Raw genomic sequence first — 25,606 nt, 5'->3', positions numbered from 1 at the left:
TATATATACATATATATGTATATCTGTATATACATCTATATCATCTATGTCATCAATATTCTGGAACCATTGCTCTCTCCTTTCTTACTGGGGTACCTGATGGCATTTTTCAGCAGGACAATGCCCAAACACATACTGCAGTATGCCTGAACACACACACTGCAGGAGTTTCCTCTGAGTATCTTCATGGTGTGAACATATTGTCTTGGCGAGCCAAGTCCACAGATTTCTCTCCCATCCAGCATGTGGTACATAATTGGATGCCATATACAGAACCACCAGCAGCTGGCGCAGACCACAGATATTCTGTGGGACTACGTGCAAAAGGCTTGGTGGGAAATACCACAGGAGGTTATCTGGCACCTGTATGACTCAAAGCCAAGACGTTTAGCTCAATGTATCTGTAACCATTTCCTTCAGGGCACTGCAATTTCAATGTCACAGATGTGCCTAAAATATATTTCGACTATTTTTTTTTTTTTTTTTTTTTACTTTTTGATTTGATTTGGAATGATATTGTAATAATGTTGGGGATGAACAACTTAATCTTTATTCACCATAAAACTTTAATGGACAAAATTCCATGAAGAAACTTCAGAGTTGAGCAGAAAACTCACTGCTCTCAAACCACACACACACATTCGCTGACTTACCTTTGAAAAGTTGTGTAACTGCTGTAAACACAATGGGGTGTAAATCATCTCTCTCTCTCACACATACATTTATTATTATTAATTTTTTTTTGAAATTCAGCAATCGAGTTCTAAAGGTAATTTGGGTAATGATTGAAAGGAAGGAGCACAAAATAAATATACTGCAGGCTAAAAAGTATCTTCAAGGCCTATATAATGTAATGTAATAAATTATGCATAATCCTCCTAATTGTCTAGGTTCATATATCAGACTTATGCATATATATGTATCTGTATATACATATAGCAGTATAATAATAGATTAGAAAAGAATCCCAAAATTCAAATCTCTTATACTTACCTCACGAACTATGATCACCACCACATTCCACTGAATTATCTGTTTCCACGCTGTTCTCATAATCATTTAGTTGCCTATTAAAAACCGAACAAAATTGAGAACAATTTTAGAACATTTTCATAATTTTGGCACAATTTATACAAAAAGTTATTCAAAAAAGATATGAACTACATGTCGGCATAACACTTACACCACATTTTTACATTTCAAATGCCATATATTTCTCCAGTGATATCATGAGTTTGTAAAATTGCATATATAGTAAATGTGCTTACTTATCAAGAAAAACAATGTAATTGTTTTTCTTCATAAGTAAACACAATTTAAAAGTAAGCAGAATGAAATAATACTCAAGCTACCCTAGTCACCTTACCTGAAATGTCCATATGATATAAAGGCCAGTGAGTGACAAGTCCCGTCTCAGAGTGCAAATCAACAAACAGCAAGTGAAATATTTTGTTTAGCAGGGTTATTTAACAGGCTCACTTATCAGAGGGTTCTGTAATCAGTAGTTTTGTAGCAGTGTAATCAGCATCAGAAGTATTTTTATTAGGCCTATAAATTATAACAATACAAATATTTTTACAACGTAACCTTATGTAGTATGTAATGTAATCTAAAATAGTGTAGTTTGTAACAACGCAGTATATATAATGCAGTCAATTATGCAAGATTAGTGTAGAATTATTCTTTTGGCTCTCTTAGTTTCGTGGGCTGCTTTTAAATTAGACTAAAATCATGTCTCACATGAGAGAAGCAAAGCAAAAGGCTCAAAGTAGCAGGAATGCTTTGGTTCAGGGAAGAACTTGAGGGCAGTTCTCTTTACTAATCTTGTTAATCGTGTCCTCTTTGTGAAGCTACTTTTAGCAGGGCATGATACAGCCATAGGGAAAGCCTTTCTGTGTGTGTGTGTGTGTGTGTGTGTGTGTGTGTGTGTGTGTGTGTGTGTGTGTGTGTGTGTGTGTGTGTGTGTGTGTGTGTGTGTGTGTGTGTATTCAATACTGAAAGCACAAGGTGATTAAGTGCAAATTCAGCATTCTAATGGGATTACATGGGAGCATGAAGAACAGGACTGATGTCCTTGAAGGATAAAAAGAGAGGGACCCATCAAGTACTCAGCTCCTCACTCCAACACTTCAGCCCATGCACCAGTATCAGACAACACAACATTCTTTGCAGTACAAATCCCTGGTCACAAAGAAGTAGCTATAGTTGGTGATTCAACTGTTAGAAAAATGGGAAACATTGTGGAAAAAGGACAAGTGGAACAGGACCAGGGTATATCTGCCTGAGACTAAAGTCGATGTAGAGCTGCTCTCATCTTTTAAGGGCACAAAATGTGATACTGTTGCACAAATTGATACTAATGATGTAAAGAGTGAGTTATCTGAGGATTTAATTAACAAGTACAGAACAATACTGAGAAAAAGTCATGATTAGTATCGAAACTGAGCGTCTGCAATTCTGCCCAAACACGATAGGAGGTAGTAAATGATAAGAACCTTGTCAATCAATTCTGCTCTGGAAAGTGCATGGGGGTAGAATTTTTCACAGCATAGTCTGTGCTTCTTAACAGGAGAGACTGTTTTCTACAGGAATGGAATATGCCTAAATAGAAGGGATGCAAGAATATTTGCCAATACTATCAAGGCAATGTTAGGTAGATCAGAAAACAACTAGCCTGGAAGGGATAACCAATTAACAGTAACTGAAAGCAGAGGTGAAAGTGATTCTTGCACTGCTTCTATTGGAACATGCAGCAGCTTAGAAAGAAAGATGTCAGGGATTGCAAGACCTGATGGAAGCCTCACAAAACAAGCAAATACACAGGCTGTGTTAGAGTTACTAAGAGTAAAACAGTTGCATACATACTTGGATGTATATTAATGCTAAGTGCATAGTCAATAATTTGAAGTACTGGCCAAGTCATCAAATGTGGACATTGTGGAGTTATCAGATACATGGTATCTTTCAGATATAAGGGATTCAGAATTAAATATGGGAAGTAGTAATTTGTATTAATAGTGGCAAATGATGCAAGAAAGAAAGCTTATACAGCTTTCTTTCTTGCATCATTTCTCTACACAAGAAAGCTTGTGTAGAGAAATGACAGGAGGGTTGATTTGCTTAGTTAAGGCAGTGCATCCAGTAGACAGTGGACATAGGTGGCCATTGCAACGTTGAGTCAGTTTGGATTGACATAAGCACTAAGAAACAAAAATGGGAGTAAGAGTGCTTGATAGGCCTAATGATTTTGATGAATGAATGCCTGAATAGACATACAGAATGAGCCAGTAAATCAGAATGTCTTATAATGGAGGAGTTAACATTTCGATACTGCTCACAATTTGGACCTAAATGGATGTCAGATGAACAAATGAGACTGTTTTTTTTTTTTTGGTAGTTGTTGGCGCATAGGCTTCTGTGGCGATAATGCATCTCCCAAGGTTTTTGCAGTACTTTGATCCAAGCCCAAGGCGGGAATCGAACCCGCGACATTTGGGTTGCCAGGCAGGCACTAATGAGACTTTTTTTTTTTTTTTTTTTATGTAAACCCCAAACACGAGAGGTATTAGAACCTATAGTACTTCGTACCGTGCTTGAGTTGGCGGTTCAGAAGACGAAAGAAGATATTTGTTGACATAGGACTTGAACTTCTGTAGACTGTAATTTTCAGGAAATACATATGAAGGAAAGTTGTTCCAGAAAACGGCAGTTGAATGAATAAACGAGGAAGATGAAAAGTTGGTTCTGTGAGTTTGGAGTTGGACAGTAAATGGATGTTGGCTGGTAGTGGTGGCACGCATTCAGACTGTTTTGAAAGAGAGAGAGAGAGAGAGAGAGAGAGCGGGAATTATAGAAGCTAATTCAGAAGAACAGTGCCCAGGGAAGTATCTGTAGAAGAGGCATGCAGCAGAAACAGTACGTCTATGAACAGCGAGTGGAGAGACTCTGTTAAAGATGAATCATTAATTAACCTAACTGCCCTCTTCTGAATGGAATAAAGAAGCCTGGGAGAAGTTTTGGGGGCACCACCCCAGATGTGGGAACAATATTCCATGGCAGGGCGGATTTGCGATTTATACAGAGAGAGCAGCTGTTTGGAAGAAAAGTAACACCGAGAGAGAAAGAGAAAACCAAGTTTTTTAGATACAGAGGAAGCAATATTTGTAATGTGCTTGTGCCAAGAGAGTTTAGAAGTCAGGGTAATCCTCAAAAGAGATATATCATTTTGCCTAGAAATCGGAGTGTCACTAAAGATAACCATAGGAGCAGAAGAATCCTTTTTGCGAGATATAAGACAAGACTGAGTTGAAATCAACTACGTTGTCTTTGCCCCACTGGAAAATTACCTGAAGATCACCATTTAAGGAACTGGTAGCAGATTTTCGAGAAGTTGAAGCTGATTGAGCAGGACAAGGTTTCTCAAAATGGAAAGTGGAATGCAATGTGCTATCTTCGGCAAAACAATGGATAGAATTTCCAGTCAATGGAAGATGATCATTAATATACAAGAGGAAAAGAGTGGGGGAAAGAACTGAACCTTGGGGGACACTGGCATTAGTGGAGAAGTTAGAAGACAGAGAGCCATCTACCATCACCCTCAGTGAATGATCAGAGAGAAAACTGGATAACCAATTACTAAAAACAGTTGGGAAACCATAAGATGGAAGGTTGTTTAGAAGACCTTTACGCCAAACACGATCGAAAGCCTTTGAGATGTCAAGAGCAACTACTTGTGTTTCACCGAACCTTTACATTGAATTAGTCCATAAATGGATAACATAAGGCAGAATATCGCCGATGGATCGAAACTGACGGAATCCATACTGGCGATCGTTGATCAGACGGAAGGTTTCCAGGTAGTTTAAGAGTTGGCGGTTAATTGATTTCTCCATTACTTTAGAAAGAGAAGAAGTAATTGCAATGGGACGACAACTGGATGGGAGGGATTTGTCACCCTTTTTAGGAACTGGCTGGATATGAGCAAATTTCCAAGCAGAAGAAAAAACACCTTTGGAATAAGAAAGTGAAAAAAGGCAGCAAAGAATGGGAGTAAGCTCAGGAGCACAGGTTTTGAGAACAAGTGGAGAAATACTATCGGGACCTGGAGCTTTCTTAGCATCAAGATTCGTCAAAATCCTTCTGACAACCTTTTGACGGAAGTCCACAGGGGGCATTAAATGGAGCATGTTGGGAATGGTGGGAGGTGTTTTACCAAGATCATTAATACATGAGTTGGAAGAAAAATGGGATGCTAGCAGGTGAGCTTTATCCTTGGCTGAAGTGACAACAGAACCATCTGGTTTGGACAGAGGTGGGAGCAGAGATGGGCAAAAGTTGTAGCCAACAGCTTTGGCAAGAGACCAGAATGCTCGGCTACCATTAGGGCAAGAAGCAAGTTTTCTACTCTTAGCCTGTTCAAACAGTAGTTTGGACTGATTAATAACTGCTTTACAACTGTTGCGAGCTTTGGTGTACGCAGAAAATGAAACTGAAGAATTAGAAACAAGCCAATTACAATATGCAACATTCTTCTCTTGAACAGCCTTAGCACATTTACTGGAAAACCAAGGTTTTTAGATAAAGGACGAGATTTTAAAGTGGAGTGTGGGATAAAGGATTCCATTCCTGCAAGAGTAATTTCACTGACACGATCTGAGCAAACGTTTACATCAGAAGTTTTGAAACAGTAATCCAACCAAGGAAAAGAAGAAAAGAAGTCTCGCAGGTCATCCCATTTTGCATTCTCATAATGCCAAACAACACGAGGTTGGGAATAGCCATGAGATAAAGGTCCCATTGGAGAAAAGACAATCACCAAGTTGTGATCTAAAGTGCCTAAAGCACCTCTCACTTCGACCGTGTAGTTAGAAGGGTTGTTTGTGAGAAAAAGATCAAGCGTATTGGCTGTATGATTAGGATTGTCCAGTATTCTTGTAGGTAAATGAAAAATCTGTGCAAGGTCATTAGCAATTGCAAAAACCTCAACATCTCGACAAGCTGGGTCAGTGTGACTAGAAAACGGAAGCCAGCTGGAGTTGTGAACATTAAATTAAAATCACCAAGGAAAATTACCTCAATGTTAGGAAAGTTGGACTGGAGAAAGTCAAGTTGTAAAGAGAGGAAGTCAAAGAGCTCCAAGTGATTAGTGGAGTTGGGAGAACGGTAGAGACAACAGATGAATTTGACACAATGAGGTAGAGAGATTTTAAGCCAGAGAAGATCGAAGAGAGGAGATTCCAAATTGCCAAGTCTCTGACAGGGAATATCAGAACGGACATATGCACAAGTACCACCTTTGAGGCGAAAGGAATCACACAGCGAATAATTTGGACATCTGAGATGAGCAGTAGTTGAATCAACTGATAACTGAGATTCTGTCAGAAAAAGTACATGGGGTTTGGCAGACTGCAAGTGGAAATTGACATCGTTGAGATTAGAACTGAGACCACGTATATTTGTGAAATGAATTAGGAAGTGCTTGGGAGGTTTAGATCTTTTCGCAGATAAGCTTGCTCTATTAGTGTGACAATTCATGGTGTATTCAATAGTAAGAAAAAGTGGTTGGGACATGCTGTATGAAGTGATGAAATTTTTGGATATGGCATACACATGGTAAGAATATACCCAGATCCTCGACATAATGTGGCCTCGACAATGCTCCCCGCATACACATTTCTCGGACTCCCACCAGTCACTATCTGGCAGAGTAGAGGTAGCAAGATTATACACTAGCTGATCCAGAAGCCTCCAAGAGAGTTACCAATAGGTTCGGTCCGGTGTACTAACTAGCGGCCGGCTTGCGAACACCGTTTTAGAGCTGTACCCTCGAAATGTGAGGAATATTGGATCTCGCCAAGATGTTCATCATAACCTCAAAAGTCATCAATCATACTGCATGATGGAAGAGATAGGGAAAGGTTGACTGGGACTTAGCTCTAGAGACTAAACATGGGTTCCACCACTTCAAGCCTCCAATAAGCAAAGTGGTGGTATTTCACCGGATGATGAGAGTCATCTCCCACCTAGTACTGCCTGGTTTCATAGAGGGGGCGGCATTCCTCCATGTGGTGTGGGCGCCACACCTCGACTCCTGCTTACGTTGGTTCACACCTGAGTGGTCACCCACCATGTACTTGTGCATGGAAGTTATACCCAGGATTACTAACAGTCCCACCATCGTGAAGGTGAAAGCAGAGGATTTGGCTGTCACAGACCATCCGGACTTCGCCGAAATTGGGTCCACTTGACTTGAGTGTCACCCGAATATCAGTTCCATCAGCGTTTTAGACTCCCAGGTAGCAAGTACAGCGTGTCTGGCATATCTGAGAGAATGTCTGCGACAACCTCAAGGACTGGTGGTTTGGTTTTTTTTTTTTTTTTTTTTTTAGGAGCATTAGCAACTAAGGCCATATTGCTCCGGGGATATGCGGTGGTCATTCCCTGACCTTTCCGCAAACTCCGTATTTGGTGGTGACAGGCTCGAACCCCGGTCTAATCAAGAAGCGTGTGCTACGCACTGCTGCTCCTTCCCACCTGGCTACGGAGGCGCCAGGAATGGTGGTAGAGAAGAAATAAGTATTGAATGCATAAAAAATATCAGATGGTACAGATGCCTACAGTAGATATTAGCTTAGGCATATGATAGAAGAAAACAAGCTAGCTTCAGCATCAGCCAAAAGAATAAAAATAAATAAAAATCCCATTTCACACATCCATTTTCTCTAAACGTTTGTCCAGTTCTTCCTTTAATTTATTTAAGCTATCAACTTCCACAACAATAGATGGAAGTCTGTTTCAGCAATCAACTACCCGCTGAATAAAGGCAAATTTCCGCATACCTATTCTATAACTATCTTTCCTTAATTCGAGTTTATGCCTGGCATAAACTCGAATTGAGGACTAGGCACCTGCATCACCTCGCAGGTGCCTAGTCCAGACACTGCAATTTGCAGAATTTAGACCTCTCTTTGTAAGAACACCACTTTGTTCCCCTCACCAGTCTTGTTGCCCTTCTCTATACGCATTCTAGCAACTCTATATCCTTCCTAAAATGAGGCCTCCGGACCTGTAAGCAGTACTCAAGGTGTGGCCTGACCATTGCCTTATACAAGGGGATAATCACCTCCCTATCCCTGCTAGCAAAATACCTATATATCACTGACAAGTGATATATAGGTATTTATCAGCCTGTCTGCACTGTTCAGGAAAACTTCATAACTGACTGCACAATTACCCCCCCCCCCCAAGTCTTTTACATTCTACACTACCCTGAATGTAGTATCACACAGTTGGTACATTTCTCTGGGGTTACTGCTACCCATATGTAGTACTTTGGATTTGTTGACAATGTTAAACTTCAGTTGCCACTTCTCAGCCCATCTGCCTAACTTTTCTAGATCTTGTTGCAGTAGCATATTGTCATTACTGTCATTAACAATCCTGCCAACCTTTGTATCATCTGCACACTTCGACATTAAGCCTGATATACCTTTATCAATATCGTTGATAAATATACAAAACAACAATGGGTCCAACACCGAACCCTGGGAGATCTCACTAATAACATTAGTCCATGAAGAGCAGCGTCCACTGATTACCAATTTCTGTCTTCCCCCCACTCAACCATCCTTTTATCCATTATAGCTACTTGCCCTTAATACCATAGTGCTCCAATTTGTACGGTAGTCTTCCATGTGCAACAGTATCAAAAGCTTTCCTGAAATCCAAGTATATGATATCAAAATTATTTTTTGCATCCAGTTCCTTTGTGACCACATCATAGTATCCAATCAAATTAGTCAGACAAGACTTTCCCTTAGCAAACCCATGCTGGCTTTGAACTAACTGCAGTCTTGTCTATATGATCCTGCAATGCTTCTTCAGCCAGTGACTCCATACTTTTCCAAGGAACAGAAGTTAAACCAGTGGTTTTCAACCAGGGTGCCCCAACAACATACCAGGGGTGCCACGTAATTTGGGTTTGACTTACTTAAACTTATGTTTTTTTTATTTATATATTTATTTCATTATAAAAAGGTGCACAATATCTTTTTAATTTTGTGGCAATCTTAATTGTTGTTCATTTAATACCTCTATATAAAAAATAAAATTATTATATATATATATACACACACACACACACACACACACACACACACACAGAATGGGATCTAAAGGCAGAAAATTGAGTGGAATGCCACAAAATAAAATAAGTTACTTAGGGGTGCCATTATTAAAAAAAGGTCGAAAACCACTGAGTTAAACTAACAGAGACTTTCTGCCAAAGAATGCAAAATAAAAAATTTAAAAAAGTAGTAAATGGGATTCACATATAAACTAGTCCACAATCAAGTCACACAGGAGGTTAAGCAAGCAAAGATTGATTACAAGAATTTTCTGCCAAAGAATGCAAAATAAAAATTTTAAAAAATAAAAGAAGCAGTAAAGATTTCTTTACTTATAAAAATACTAGAAGAAAGGAGGTGAACCACATTGGTCCACTAGATATGGTTTAACTGTTGATGATCCTGTTTAGATTGCTGACAAACTGAATAGGTATTTTGCACCTACACTCGCAGATGTAAAAAAAATTTTGAGAGGGGAATGCTGGAAGTGTGTCAAATTCTAACAATGAGTTGACTGATTTTGTGATAAATGAGAGGAAATTGAAGGAGAAATGGTTGAAGATAAATGTAAAAGGGTTTGGTCAGTTAGTATATAAATTTATCAGCAGAAGGGCTCCTAAGGCTAACATGTGCCTCTTCAAGTTTGCCTGTGCCGTAAGGTAACGTATAATCTACCATATACCTGGGTCTGCTTTAAAAAATCAAAAAAAAAAGGTTGTTTAAGTTTGCATCATTTGCAATTAGATGTATTGGTGTCAGTGGCTCCTGTAAGCTAGATACAGGGACCATAGAGTTACTGCTCAATTATTGTGATGATGATAACTGCATTCAACAAGGATATGACTGACTGAGTTGCATATTACAGTGCAGAGATAAAAATGAGATAAATGTGTATGATCAAACATGTATGTGTATGAGTTAAATGCATTCTGACTAATACAACCCCTTGTTGATTTGTTCTGAAACTGGACTGCCATGGTTTAGTTTAGTTATGGATTTTGTTTAATTTCTGGAAAAATTTGTTGTTAATTTGTATCTGCAGATTTCATGCCATTTATCTTTAAAAGTTTTTTGTATTATTTTATAATCTGTGAATGGCATCAATAATTCTGGTATATTTGAGGAGGTTGAGTGTTTGGCAGCTTTGTCTGACAGTTCATTCCCTGGGATACTTGAATGCCAGGAATCCAATATAAGTTAAGAACTGGTTCTTGGTTTTGCAGTCCTTTAAACAGGATCAAATTTGTTTCAATATTGGATGATATCAGATGGATGAGCTGCTTTTCAGCAGAAATCGCAATCAGAGAGTCTGAGTAAATTAAGTTCTATGAGATGGACAAGTTGTTAATATGCTCAAGTGCTAATTTCATGGTATATAGTTCAGCAGCGTAAATACTGCTTGTACATTCAATCAGAAGGCAGACACCAATGTGTGAAGTAAGAGATACTGCTTGCAATTCCAACGGTAGCATTGCATGTAATTGCTGGATGCTGCAAGTGGCCAATGAATGTTTTCTCCAATGTTCAAAGCAGTCGTTCCAGCATGGGAAGATGCCTATGAGCCATGGCAGGCAACGAGTTGTTCTGCTTCCTAGTAGATATCAAATGTTCTTGTTTATACTCCGGCATGACCACTAGGTCAGTGGAGTTTACAATAAATCAATCAATACAAATGTTAATCGTATTTAGTAGTTGCGGGTTTGAACCCTGGTCCACTCAAAGAGCACGTGCTACTGCACTCATGCTCCTGACCAGCTATTCATCAGATCTCATAGTCCGATTCCAGTGGGTTTATTTTCATTAAGTTTGGTCTCATAGAACTGTCAGTGGTAGGTCAAAGAGACAATTCTGAACTGGATGTGAGGAGAGATTCTGGATTTTTGTCACACAGTTTAGTGATAGCCTTTTCCTCTTGAGGTGGAACATAGGTTCATTCACTTCTACTATATACAGGCAGTTCTCGCTTTACGAGTTTCTGGGTTTACAAGCTTTTTTCCCCAAGTATCAACAAAATCAAAATTATGAACATTAATTGCAAAAAATGAATGTTAAACATTCATAAATACTGCATTCCAAACCACATGCATAGCTATACAATAGTGTTCCCGCTTTATGGTATTAATCAGTTCCAGAGACACCATCATATCGTTAAAACATCACAATATGAATCCAGTAACACATTGTTTTTTGATAATTCATTGCAAGATCTTGGAAGTTGAAATTTCGCCGTATAACTAAGCTCTCTAAAATGTAATTTTTAAGGTCACGAGCGTGACCTTAAGGCCATATAAAAGGTCGTGAGCGTGGTTAGTAAATTGTATTAGTTACCAATTCAAATCATTAAAATGCACTGCACTTTCATCGTTATCATATGTTCCGTTATAAGAATCAATTTTAAATGCCTTTATGATATTTTTCTAAAAGACATTTCTGGAGGTCATGACCATAAAACAATTTGCACTTTCTGGTTTATTGGGCTTTTCTGTTAGTGCAAGCAATTATAAACGTGTAGTAAACCCAATCTTCTTGCATTTGCAAAAATACCAATAGCTGGAATTGTATGTTTTTTTATGTTATTATGGTGAAATGTGTTTCCCCTTTACTGAAATCTTCAATTGTATAAAAAACAAATAAATTTTCAGAATATTCTCTTCATTCCTTTTTTTTTAAGCTTCGTAAACTTGTTACTCCACACGAATCGTGTTAGTTGCAAATTGTGTGTGCCGTTAAAAAATGCTTATGCATGCAATCATGAAATTTATAATTAAATGAGAAGATTATCTTAGAAACAAACACCTCTTAAAACATTTCTGAAGAAGACGACTCCTTGTGCAACAAACCACAAAGTGCCGAGCAAATAATGAGTGATCAACGAGTGTGCATTTAGTCGATGATGATGAAGAATAAACATTCTTTAACATTTGAAGTCGTAAATAATTTCTCTATTATTATAATTTGCTTGATTTTACAGGATACATTTTCATTTCTTTCGATAAATGAATCATTGTTTAAACAAATTAATTAGCTAACTAATGTCATTGTTGAGAACGTAACCCCTATTTTTAACCTTATGTCTATGGGAAATAAATTCCTGTTTTTGCACTTTACGAGCACGCGCTAGGAACGAATTATCTCATAAAGTCGATAAGTACCTGTACAGGTTGTGAACTGGAGATGCTCAGAAAGCTCTCAAGCCAATTCTCAGAGCAACACTGTTGGATGTTTCCAATTTTGTGAGAATGCTTTTTCAAGTGGAATCATAAACAGGAGCTCTATAGTCTAAATGGGATCTGATTAGTGCACTATATATAAAGGATATAATGATCATCACCCCATGTTGTTGCAGAAATACTTTTTTTTTATATATTGAACATACAAATTGTTATATGAAGAGCAAAAGTGAGTTTGTTGTCTAGAAATAAGCATAAAAATAAAAGAGTTCGTAACTGGAATCAGGTGAGCTTTCAACCATAGTTCAGGTTCTGTGTGCATGCCACCCTTTTTGCACAAACGGATAACTGTATATTTCTGTTTAGAGAGGCAATAGCCATTTTAACCATTTTGCTCCATCCAAAAACTTATTTTGTTTATTGTAGTTTGAAGTTGTCTCTCAACACGTAGCATATTCTGCAAATGACGGGAGATTGTGAGATCGTCTGTGAACAAATGTTTACACAGTATTTGGAATATCCTTTGTAATATTATTTACACAAATAGCGAACAAAGTAGCACTGAGTACAGGCCCTTGCAGACCACCTTGCTCTTGAACATATGAACAAGATAGTACATTTCTATAGCTTATTGGAAAATTCTGAAAGTGGGAGTGGGGTATTTTTTTTGGCTGATGCTGCATAAGCTTGCTTTATTGCATCATATTCCAATGCTAATGCTAAAAGGAGCAGGTATTTGTGCTACAAGCTCTTTCAGATATTTGGTAGCATTAACATTAGTAGAGGCATATGATGCAAGAAAGCAAGATTAGGTAGCATCAGCCAAAAAAAAAAAAAAAACCCTTCCACTTCACCCCTCCGTTCATTCGAAATACCTGTCCAGCTGAGCCTTAAATAATTTATTTAGGCTATCAACTTCCACAACAAGGGATGAAAGTCTGTTCCACCAACCAACTACACGCTGGCTAAAGGCAAATTTTCGCCCATCTATCCTACATCTGTCTTTCCTCAATTTGAATTTATGCCCTCTCAGGTGATTATTCTGAGCAAGAGGCAATGTCCCATCAGCATTGAGCATGCTCAAACCATTCAATGCTTTGTACACTTCTATCAGATCACCTCGCCGGTGCCTAGTCTCCCGACACTGTAAATTGCAAAACATAAGCCTTAAGCCTTTCTTCGTAAGAGCAACCCTTCATTCCATTCACTAACCTTGTTGCCCTTCTCTATACTCATTCCAGCAGCTCTACATCCTTCTTGAAATGAGGCCTCCAGACCTGTATACAGTACTCAAGGTACTGTATAGATTGTGTACAATGTATACCTGACCATTGCCTTATACAAGGGAATAATCACCTTCCTATCACTGCTAGAAAAATTCCTGTATATCATTGATAAGACACCATGAGCTACTCTTGCAGCCTGTCTGCACTGCTCAGAGAACTTCATATCTGCCTGCACAATTACCCCCAGGTCCTTTTCATTCTCTACCACTGTCAGTGTAGTACCACAGAGTTGATACGTTGCTCTGGGGTTGCTGTTTCCCATATGTAGTACTTTACATTTGTCAATGTTATCTGCTCAACCTTTCCAGATCCTGTTGCAGCAGCATAGCGTCAGTAGCATCCTTAACAACCCTGCCAACCTTTGTATCGTCTGCAAACTTGGACATTAAGCTTGATATACCATCATCAATATTATTTATAAATACAGAAAACAACAATGGACCCAACACTGAACCCCGAGGGACTCCACTAATAACATTAGTCCATGATGAGCAGTGTCCATTAATTACCACTCTGTCTTCTGCCACTCAACCATCCCTTTATCCATAGCAACAATTTGCTACCAATGCCACACTGCTCCAATTTGTGCAGCAGTCTTCCATGTGCAACAGTATCAAAAGCCTTTCTAAGATCCAAATATATAATATCAAAGTTATTCCCTGCATCCAATTCTTTTGTGACTACATCATAGTATCCAATCAAATTGGTCAGGCAAGACCTTCCCTTAACAAAACCATGCTGTGTCTGAGCTATAACTGAATTCTTGTCAAGATGATCCTGCAGTGCTTCTTTAACCAGTGCTTCCATTAATTTTCCTGGAACAGAAGTTAAACTCACAGGTCTATAATTACTTGTGACAGCCTTTGTTCCTACTTTGTGAATTGGGGTTACATTTGCAAATCTCCAGTCTGTTGGTACCTCCCCTGAGTCCAAGGAAGCTCTCATAATTATGGCTAAGGGTCTGCTTACTTCCTTTGCTGCCTCCTTTAATATAACTGGATAGATCCCATCCACCCCAGGTGCCTTTCTTGTATTTATCTTCAACAATTTCTCCTCCACTTTACTCTCAATTATTACAAGATCATCTAGCTCACTGCCAGTGTTTACTTCATCTATGGCATTCCCCTTACTGAATAATTCCTCATGTGTGAATGTAGATGCAAAATATTGATTTAGCTTGTTAGCTACCTGAGCAGGATCATGAACAGTTGAACCATCGATATCAAGTGGACTAATCTGATTCATCCCCTTCCTTCTAGAGTTTACATAAGTAAAGAACTCCTTGCTGTTTTTCTTTGTATCCCTTGCCAAAGATTTCTCGTAATCTGCCTTCGCCTGCCTCACCTCCTTTGTAACTTGGTTACAGATCAACTTATATCTATCATAGGCTTCCATGTCACCCATTAATTTATATGTATCCCATGCATTTTTCTTCTCTGCCATATGTCTCAATAGTTCATCTGACATCCATTTAGGCCTGAATCTTGGACAATATTTCTTAGTTGGTAACATCATCAGTTGGTCCCACTGTATAGAATTTAAATACTGTCTGAGACCATCGTAGTCGCCTTTACGAAAGTAATAACCCTCCTCTTTACGAAAGTAATAACCCTCCCCTTTACCCCTGATGGTAGTTACCTCCTTGAGTAAATCCCACTTGAGCACACTGTGATCACTGCTACCTAGTGGTTCCTGTATCTGCAGATTCTTAATGCATGAAGAATCACTACTGATAATCAAATCAAGAGTATTGCTCCCTCTAGTTGCCTCCCGAACATGCTGATAAAAAAACAATCATCCAATAAATCCACAAAAGCCTTGCTAGTGTGTGAGTGACCAACCCACAAATTCCAGTCAATATCTGAGAAATTAAAATCCCCCATTATAAGACTCTCTGATTTACTGGCCCACTCTATTTCTCTGAACAGTTTCTTATTATACTCATCAGAGTCATTAGGCCTATAGCACACTCCTACTCTCAATTTTGATCTCCCAATGCTTATGTTACACCAAACTGAATCGACACTGCACTGTCCAGCGATGTCGACTGGCTTCACTTCCTTGGATTTTATGTGTTTCTTAACTAATAGCATAACCCCTCCTCCCTTCCTATCCTGTCTATCCTTTCTGTAAACGTTGTACTCCCCAAATTCCAGTTCTGCATTACTTATATCTGTGTGACACCACGTCTCTGATATCCCAACAATATCCGCCTTTGATGTTTTGAGCAATACCTCAAATTCATCAAATTTATTTACCAAACTCCTAGCATTGGTGTACACGCAAGTATACATGTACCTGTTCTTTTTCTTAGCTACCCTAACACAACCCATGTGTTTACTTGTACCCCAGTGACTCCCAGCAGTCTCTGAAATATCCTGCATCTTATATGCGATTCTTCCTCTTGCTCAGAATAATCACCTGAGAGGGCATAAATTCAAATAGAAGAAAGACAGATATAGGATAGATGTGCAGAAGTTTGCCTTTAGCCAGCTGGTAGTTGGTTGGTGGAACAGACTTCCATCCTTTGTTGTGGAAGTTGATAGCCTAAATAAATTTAAGGATGAGCGGGACAGGTATTTGGAACGAACGGAGGGGTGAAATGGGAGTGGGGGTTTTTTTTTGGCTGATGCTGCATAAGCTTGGTTTATTGCATCATATGCCAATGCTAATGCTAAAAGGAGCCGGTATTTGTGCTAAAAGCTCTTTCAGATCTTTGGTAATGCAAGAATGATTTGGTGAGAGGTATCAAAAATGATAGTTAAAGAAAATCCAAGTGTAATATGGACAGCAACTGCTTCAATTAATGTTTGAAGAGAAATATGTCTGGATGGTATTTCTGGGTCTATTACAACTGGAATAAACCTCCTTGGTTGGAGGAAGTTAAATTTCTGTCTTTTCGATACAATGCATAATTTTTAATCTTTGGAGTAACCTATGGGATTAAATTAGTCTCCTGCAAGCAGGTGGCTACTGGGTCATACTGGAGGATTAAATCATAGAGATCATCGATATTGCTGCAGAAACCTCTACAGTTCCACTGAAGGTCATGTTGCATTATTTGTTTTTTCTAGAGGAAGATGAATCTGTCTGCTTTTTTACATGCTATTATGCCAATCATTTTTACCCTTTTCTCTTTTTTTGGAAAAAAGAGCATCCAGAATCCTGACATTCTCTTTCTATGTTAGAAGCAACAGAGTATCTAGTCTCTAGATCATCTTCTGCATGGAGATCAAGTACTGTTCACCTTGGTCAATCTCATTAGTATCCATAATGTTCTGACTTGCATGTATCGATTCACAAGAGTATCAAACCATTGTGGTTTCTTTGCTATTTGATCATGTGAAAAGATTTTTGGTGAACTATGATTGGGTGTTTTTTTTTTTTTTTTGGGCTCATCTTTAAGGCTACGTCTCCTAGACATAGCTTTAAAGATGAGGGATGGTTCTAAAGCACGGATCTCACTCATTCCGCAATTTATGTATCAGTTGAAACTGACACCCCTGAGTTGCTACCGCTGTCTGGTAAATCCAAGTCTTGAATGCATATGATTGCCCTAGAATAATTAATTTTACTTCTTTTCTTGCTGGGTTACTTTATTCTCAATCTTATATTTTTGAATTTTTTTCCCCTAGCTTCCAAAGATCACAAAAGTATGTGATCTTTGGAAGCTAGGGGAAATCGCCCTTCCAATTAGGACATCATGGAAAAGCAGCTATCTGGATATTCATTTGTATCTCTGTTTGCTCCTTTGGACCTGGTGGTTGGCTTTACGATCCAGGTTTCCAGTCCCGCCACAGGGAGGCAGGTGCAATGCCAACCAGTGACCAAGAAGCTGAATAACTTGTATTGTTCCAATCACACTTCCTGTAACTGCCATTAGATTTAGATGCTGCCATTTGATTTTAGCCATTCAAATGGCTACAATCAAATGGGCAATTAGGCTATTGGCTTGGATTTCACTGAGTTAGCGTCATTCAGGAAGTGAAGTAATTTGCATCATTTGCATCATTTTTGTGTCGTATTTTTGTGACAAATTGATTTTATTTTAGTCCCAAATTTTGTAGGTGTCACCAAAGATGTTTTCACATCAAAAAGGTAAGTTGGATTAGTTTTTAGTAAAGAAAAGGAAAAAGAACAAAGGTAACTTTCTCATCTTTTTTTTTTTTTTTTTTTTTGGTAGTTGTTGGTGCATCGGCTTCTGTGGCCATAGTGCACCTCCCAAGGTTTTTGCAGTACTTTGATCCAAGCCCGAGGCGGGATTCGAACCCGCAACATACTTTCTCATCTGGGCTCCAGAGCACTGCTTGGAGAACTATAAGCTCTGATTATATCAAAAATGGAAGAACTGGTTATTAAGCAAAAAAACTAATATGTATCTTTTAAACAGAAAACACTTTATAGATCACTTGATCATTGAGTTGCTTGACATCTGGGGTGGATGGGATCTAGCTAATTATATTAAAGGAGGCAGCAAAAGAGGTAAGGAAGCCTTTAGCTGTGATTATGAGAGTATCCTTGGATTTAGGGAGCTCCCTGTGCACTGGAAATGTGTGAATGTATCACCAATTAATTCAAAGGAGGTACAAAGAGCAAAATGAGTATTACAAACTTGTTAGTTTCACCTTCTGTTCTATGGAAAATAATGAACTCATCAGTTAAACAAGTAATGCAGAACCACCTAGACAGGAATACAAGGCACAATATAGCCTTAAGCAGCCCTTGTGCCATTAAATAACAAACCAACAGGAATACAGTTATACTATGATCATAGCAAGGATTTGTTAAGGTGTGATCTTGTCTGACCAATTTTATTGGATAATATGACAAAGTAACAAAGGAAAAAGGCAGGGTAGTTATCAGAGGCATTGCTCTTCTTGGAATAATGTTATTAGTGGAGTCCTCTAGGGTTCAATGTTGAGCCCATTGCTTTTTTCTATATTTATTAATGATGAAGGGAATATCAGACTTAATGTCTAAGTTTCCAGATGATACAAAGGATGGCAGGGTGGTTAATCATAGTAATCAGGGCATGCTACTGCATTAAGATTTAGACAAATTAGGTAGATGGGCTTAGAGGTAGAAATTGAAGTTTAATATCAACAAATGCAAGGTACTTTTTATGGGGAGTAGTACTCCCAGATTAACATATCTGTGCAGTTTCACATTCAAGGAATGTGCAAAATGAAAATGACCTGGGAGGAAGCTCTGTAGACAGATATGAAGTTCTCTGAGCACTGCAGACAGGCTGTCAGGCCAGCTTATGGGGTTTTGTCAATGATAAACAAAAATGTTGCCAGCAGGGATAAGGAGGTGATTATTCCATTTTTCTTAAGGCAATAGTCAGGCCACATCTTGAGTATGGCACACAGGTCTGAAGGCTTCATTTTAGGAAGGAAGTGGATCTACTGAAATGATGTAGAGTAGGGCAACAGTGAGAAAAATGAGAAGAACAAAAGGGTACATTACCAGGAAAGGGCTTCAGTTCTGCAAACTACAGTGCTTGGAGACTAGGCATCTGCAAAGAGATCTGATTGAAGCCTTAAACACTCCAACAGAATTTTCTCACATGTGCCTAGTTTCCAGAACTTTTTGGTGAGGGAACCCTTTTGTTTCACTGACTAACCTTGTTGCTCTTCTCTGCACCACATCCTTCCCAAAATATGGTTTCCACACCTGTATGCAATACTCAAGATGTGACCTAACAATTGCCTTATATAACAGGACATTACTTCCTTGTCCCTGTAGGCATAATTATGTATAACATTGACAGAACATCATCAGCTGTCCTAGTAGCCTGTCAACACTTTTTAGTGAACTGCATGTCAGACAGCACAATTACCTGGAGTTTATTTTTTCCAACACCTTGAGTGCAGTACTACCCAATTAATATGTTAGTCATGGATTACTATTTTCGAAATGCAGTACCTTGCATTTTTTAATGCTATATCTCAGTTGCCACTTCTCAGTCCATCTAATTCTTTTAGGTCATGCTGCAGCAACGTAACTGATTTCTGTCATTGACTACAATGCCAAGCTGAATATAATCTTCAAACTCTGATATTAAACTTTATGTCTCCATCAATATTGTTAATGAATGTTGGAAACAATAAAGGGCCCAGCACTAAACCCTGAGGCACACCACAAACTAGTCCAAGAAGAGCAGTACCCATTAACAACAACTCTCTCCTTCAGCCTCTCAAGCAGTCTTTTGTGTGGAACACTGTTAAAAGCTGTTCTGAAATCTAAGTAAAAGATGTCAAAATTATTTTTTATATCTAGTGAGCTGCCTTTGTTGTTGCATCATAATATCCAATCAGATTGGACAGACAAGATCACCCTTTACCAAATCCATGCTGTGACTGCAGTACAACTGCACTCCTGTATGAATGGTACTGAATTTCTTCTTTAAACTGCAACCGCATTATTTTCTCTGTAAAAGAAAAAAGTCAAGCTAACAGGTCTGTAATTACATCACCACTTTGAATATTTGGGTTACAATCGCACATATTTGAGTTACAGACACTGCTCTTCGTGGACTAATGTTATTAGTGGAGTTCCCCAGGGTTCAGTGTTCGGTCCATTGTTGTTTTCTGTATTTATTAATGATATTGATGATGGTATATCAGGCTTAAGGTCCAAGTTTGCAGATGATATGAGGATCGGCAGGGTTTTTAATGACACTAATGAAAGATGCTGCTGCTGCAACAGGATCTAGAAAAGTTGAGCAGGTGGGCTGAGAGGTGGCATCTGAAGTTTTACGTACACAAATGTAAAGTACTGTGTATGGGAAGCAGTAATCCCAGAGTAATATATCAACTGTGTGGTACTACACTGACAGTGGTAGAGAGTGAAGAGGACCTCGGAGTAATTGTGCAGGCAGATATGAAGTTTGCAGATGGTTTGCAAGAGTAGCTCATGGTGTCTTGTCAATGATATACAGGAATTTTTCTAGCAGGGATAAGGAAGTGATTATCCCCTTGTATAAGACAATGGTCAGGCCACACCTTGAGTACTGTATACAGGTCTGGAGGCCTCATTTAAGAAGGATGTAGAGCTGTTGGAATGAATACAGAGAAGGGCAACAAGATTAGTGAATGGAACAAAGGGTTGCTCTTACGAAGAAAGGCTTAAGATTTACAAATTACAGTGTCTGGAGACTAGACACTTGTGAGATGATCTGATTGAGGTATATAAAGCCTTGAATGGTTTGAGCATGCTCAATGCTGATGGGATTCTTCCTCTTGCTCAGGATAATCGCCTGAGAGGGCATAAATTCAAATTGAGGAAAGAGTTGTAGGATAGATGTGCGGAAGTTTGCCTTCAGCCAGCGTGTGGTTGATTGCTAGAACAAACTTCCATCTCGTAGAAGTTGGTAACTTAAATAGATTCAAGGCAGAACTAGACAAACATTTGGAGCTAGTGGACGGGTGAAATGAGAAGGGTGTGTGTTTTTTTTTTTTTTTTGGCTGCTGCTATATAAGCTTGCTTTTTTGCATCATGTGCCTTTGCTAATGCTAATATCCAGTTCATAGGGACCTCCCATGAATCCAAGGATACTTTCATAATGATGGCCAAAGGTTTGCTTACCTCTCTTAATATATGGATTCCATCAGTCCCAGGTGCCTTATTTACTTTTAGCTTCAACAATTTCTCTTCCACTCTCTTTATAGTTATCACTATAAAGTTATATCTGTAAGCTAAAATCATTTAGCTTACAGTTATAACTTGGTATATTTCTGTTATCTCCATTGTGAATATAGATGCAAAATATTTATTCACTTTATCAGAAACCTGAGCAGGATCAATAGTTATGCCATTTATATCTAGTGAGCCAATGTGGTTCATCCCTTTCCTTCCAGTGTTAACATAAGCAGAGAACTTTTGATGCTTTTCCTCACATTCCTAGCCAAAGACTTCTCATGATCTGCCTTAGCATGCCTAAACCCTTTTGTGATTGACTGCAGATTAATTTATGCTTACTGTATGTATGTGTGTCCCCTGATAATTTTTAAAAATCACATGCATTTGTCTTCTGTCTTTACTCATCAATTCATCTGTCATCTGCTGGATACTTTGAATATAAAACCTCGAATACTGCTTTTAGAATTATCTCTTAGTTGGTATAAAAAGCCTATTAGCTAGGATTGAGAGGTGTCAGATTTTAAAATTTTATAGGTTTTAGAGAGGTATACTTAGTGCTGAAAAGTTTGAGGAGTGCATTTCAATCAATATTAAGCACAAATAATTGAACTTGTTTACATCTGTAAGCATTTATAAGATTTTGTCCTTTCATGGCTGTAAGCCAACAAGATTTAAATTACACGGATAACGCAAGTTTTAATTCTCAAAGCAGAACAAACTTGCTTTGTAACAAGTTATGCTGGTACTGCACTACTTTCAACAGCTTTAGCTATAACTTCGAAAACTAATTTTGTATACTGCATAGCAGCTCACATCAGACACTTCTTTACAACTGTTTTGTCGAGTGTTGTCACCAAAGACCACCTACTTTCTGTTGGGAGGAGAAACCAGTTAGTACTGAAACGAGCTGTCACAGAAATCTCATATTTTAAGAAATGGCCAAATTGTTTTGGTGAAGCCATCTATTTGAAAGAAAGGCATACCAGGGCAACTCATTGCAAAGGCAAGTTTATTCTGCTATGAGAATTAAGACTGCATTACTTAAGCAGTACAAATCCTACCAGCTGCAAAAAACAGGTTAAAGAAACAGGTATTCCTGTAAGCATCTTATTCTCCGTTCTTTTTAGTGGCAAATGATTAAAGAAAGCAAGCTTATAGAGCATCAGCCAAAAATAAAATAAAAAAACCTACCCACCTCACCCATCCATTTCCTCCAAGAATTTGTTCTTGGAGGAAATGGATGGGTGAGGTGGGTAGTTCTTCCTTGAATTTATTCAGGCAATCAACAGTGGTCACACTGTTGTGACAGTGTGACCACTGTCACAACAACGGATGGAAGTTTGTTCCAACAATCACCCAACCAAATGCCAAATATTATTGTTGATAGAAGTATTGGATTGCCTTTTTAATATTTCTGGATTTTTTTTTTTTTTTTTCTGTTTATACTCCGGGACGACAACCAAGTCAGTTGAGCTTTAAAATGTTGATTTTAAAATCCAGCTATATTAAAGCCAAATTATTAAAACTTAATGATGTATTTTAAAGAACCAAGATTTTACAGAATTTACTGTATTAATATCTGAACTGCTTACTTTTTTTGGGAGCACAGCTGTTCAACTGAAGATTCTAAAGTATCTGATGACAAGTTATGAACTGAAGTGTCATGGTCTCCACCAGCATTTACATTTTCTATACCTGTAATTGTATTGTCTGATGACACCTCCTTTCTGCTATCTATGTTACATAAAATAGGCTTTTTGGATATATTATGTGAATCTTCATCACTGTATTGATCATTCTCTAAACTAGCAAGCTCTTGAATTCTGTTGTATGTATATGCTGGTTCTAAAACACCCAAAAAAAAAGGTAGTTTAAGGCGATATTTACATAACATGATCAGCAGCACCAACACAACTATCAATAAAAAACCAAACACCAGTGGCCACATGGTGACTGGTAAATCTGAAAACAAATTCTTTAAAAAGTTACCCAAATGATATCCCAGTGAACCAAGTGGATGAAGAACAAATTGTGTAATAGTTGCAGAAATTGCTTTCAATGGGCTCACTTGCCACATTGCATTTATAAATATAGATTTATAATACTCTTCACAATCATCTTTGGAAAACATCACAGTTGATTTCATCCATTTGAAAATTGTCTCCCAGTAGCTCAAGTTCAACTCTCGATAACATGCATTGCTGTTCTTCTCGGCAGTAGCATGTTGCTTGGCTATTTCTTCTTGATATAAATAAATCCAATTCCATATGACGCTAATCACAAATATAAATGGCAAAAGTCGCTTAAAATGTAGCCAAGTTAAATTGGATAACTGTTTACATGTCCAATATAAAAATATAATTACTGCCAGTACCAAAACTGGCCACTTCCATTTCATCACAAACATCATCACTTCTACACCAACTTCTTCATTTTGAACCACAGTAGCACTGGATATTACATATGACAGTGCTAACTCAACTTCTTGTACGTGATCGTATGGATTCTCGATAAAATTTTTCATAATCTGGAAATGTTTCATTTCAAACTCAAGCTGAATGTTGAAATTTTCTGAGATGGTGAATTTTTCCACTTTATTTACAAGTTTTTGGATGATTCTTCTAAGATAAGCGAATTCGACTCTACTGCATACGTTATTACTCATTTCAGGAAGATGCAGATTTGCTTTCTGGCATAGGTCAAGCTTCTCTTGAAAAACACTACAATTACAGTTATCTTTGAAGATAACTTTATTTTCGTTATGTTCATTTATTTTAGAAATTTTGTTACCAGCAGTTTCTTCACGCTCGGCTTTCACACGATAATTGCTGTACGTTTTTGTCGAATATTTGTCTTTGGCATATTTTTTTGTCGCAGGGTCGTAATTAAACATATCGTGATGATTTATCCAACCATCTTTACTAATTTCAAAATTTCGAAATACTTCATTGCGTTCTTCACCTGATGACTCTGAATATTTTGAACTCTCAACAGCTTCCAAGCTGTTCTTTTTTACTGAACCTTCCAAAACTGTGAAAGAAACACAAAAAGTACCAAAGAAATTTAATAGCACACAGAGTTGCATTACGAAACCGAAAGCAACACTCAAGTACAAACCAAAATTTGAAACGCTACGCATTAAACACAGCGCCACCTGCTGTAGTGTTTTCAACAGCATCAGCGACTAAGGCCAGATTGCGTATGTTCTCTGGTCAATTTCTGATTTCTGGACGAAATTCCATAGTTTCCGGAAGGGAAAAAATCATGCTATCCTCGCTTGAAATGGACAAACTCTGCCACGTTGTGAAAAAAGCCAATAAAGATTCCTCACGTCATTGACGGGACTCAAACTCATTAGCATTAGCATTAGCATTAGTAGAGGCATATGATGCAAGAAAGCAAGCTTATTCAGCATCAGCCAAAAAAAAAAAGAAAAAAAAAGAAAGAGAAAAAAAAAAAAAAACAACCACTACTCCCATTTCACCCCTCAATTCGTTCGAAATACCTGTCCAGCTGAGCCTTAAATTTGTTTAGGCTATCAACTTCAACAACAAGCGATGGAAGTCTATTCCACAAACCAACTGCCCGCTGGCTAAAGGCGAATTTCCGCACATCTATCCGACATCCGTCCTTCCTCAATTTGAATTTATGCCCTCTCAGGTGATTATTCTGAGCAAGAGAAAGAATTCCATCGGCATTGAGCATGCTCAAGCCATTCAAAGCCTTGTACACCTCTATCAGATCACCTCGGCGATGCCTAGTCTCCAGGCTCTGTAATTTGCAAAACTTAAGCCTTTCTTCGTAAGAGCAACCCTTTGTTCCATTCACTAATCTTGTTGCCCTTCTCTGTACTCGTTCCAGCAGCTCTACATCCTTCTTGAAATGAGGCCTCCAGACCTGTATACAGTACTCAAGGTGTGGCCTGACCAATGCCTTATACAAGGGAATAATCACATCCCTGTCCCTGCTAGAAAAATTCCTGTATATCATTGACAAGACACCATGAGCTACTCTTGCAGCTCGTCTGCACTGCTCAGAGAACTTCATATCTGCCTGCACAATTACCCCCAGGTCCTTTTCATTCTCTACCACTGTCAGCGTAGTACCACAGAGTTGATACGTTGATCTGAGGTTACTGTTTCCCATATGTAGTACTTTACATTTGTCAATGTTAAACTTCATTTGCCACCTCTCAGCCCATCTGCTCAACCTTTCCAGATCCTGTTGCAGCAGCATAGTATCAGTAGTGTCCTTAACAACCCTGCCAACCTTTGTATCGTCTGCAAACTTGGACATTAAGCCTGATACACCATCATCAATATCATTTATAAATACAGAAAACAACAATGGACCCAACACTGAACCCTGAGGAACTCCACTA

General features: G+C 38.4%; 1 protein-coding gene across 1 annotated transcript in view; it reads right to left on the bottom strand.

The window, feature by feature from the left end:
- LOC150084754 (chloride channel CLIC-like protein 1) overlaps window positions 1–24,329 on the bottom strand; it is a 74,313-nt gene extending 49,984 nt beyond the window's left edge. Inside the window, exons 1-2 of the mRNA XM_090376592.1 lie at window positions 22,818–24,329; window positions 994–1,067 (exon numbers count right to left, since the gene is read on the bottom strand). Of these exons, the coding sequence (XP_090232718.1) occupies window positions 995–1,067; window positions 22,818–24,310 (1,566 nt within the window). The 5' untranslated portion in view covers window positions 24,311–24,329 and the 3' untranslated portion in view covers window position 994. The remainder of the gene's footprint in view (window positions 1–993; window positions 1,068–22,817) is intronic.
- Between the last annotated feature and the right edge of the window lie 1,277 nt (window positions 24,330–25,606).

The sequence above is a fragment of the Mastigoproctus giganteus genome, chromosome 6, assembly GCF_048544385.1.
Source record: "Mastigoproctus giganteus isolate SK-2022 chromosome 6, ASM4854438v1, whole genome shotgun sequence".
Classification (NCBI taxonomy): domain Eukaryota; kingdom Metazoa; phylum Arthropoda; class Arachnida; order Uropygi; family Thelyphonidae; genus Mastigoproctus; species Mastigoproctus giganteus.
Note: the sequence above shows the minus strand (reverse complement) of the source record. Positions and strands in the feature narration are given on the sequence as shown.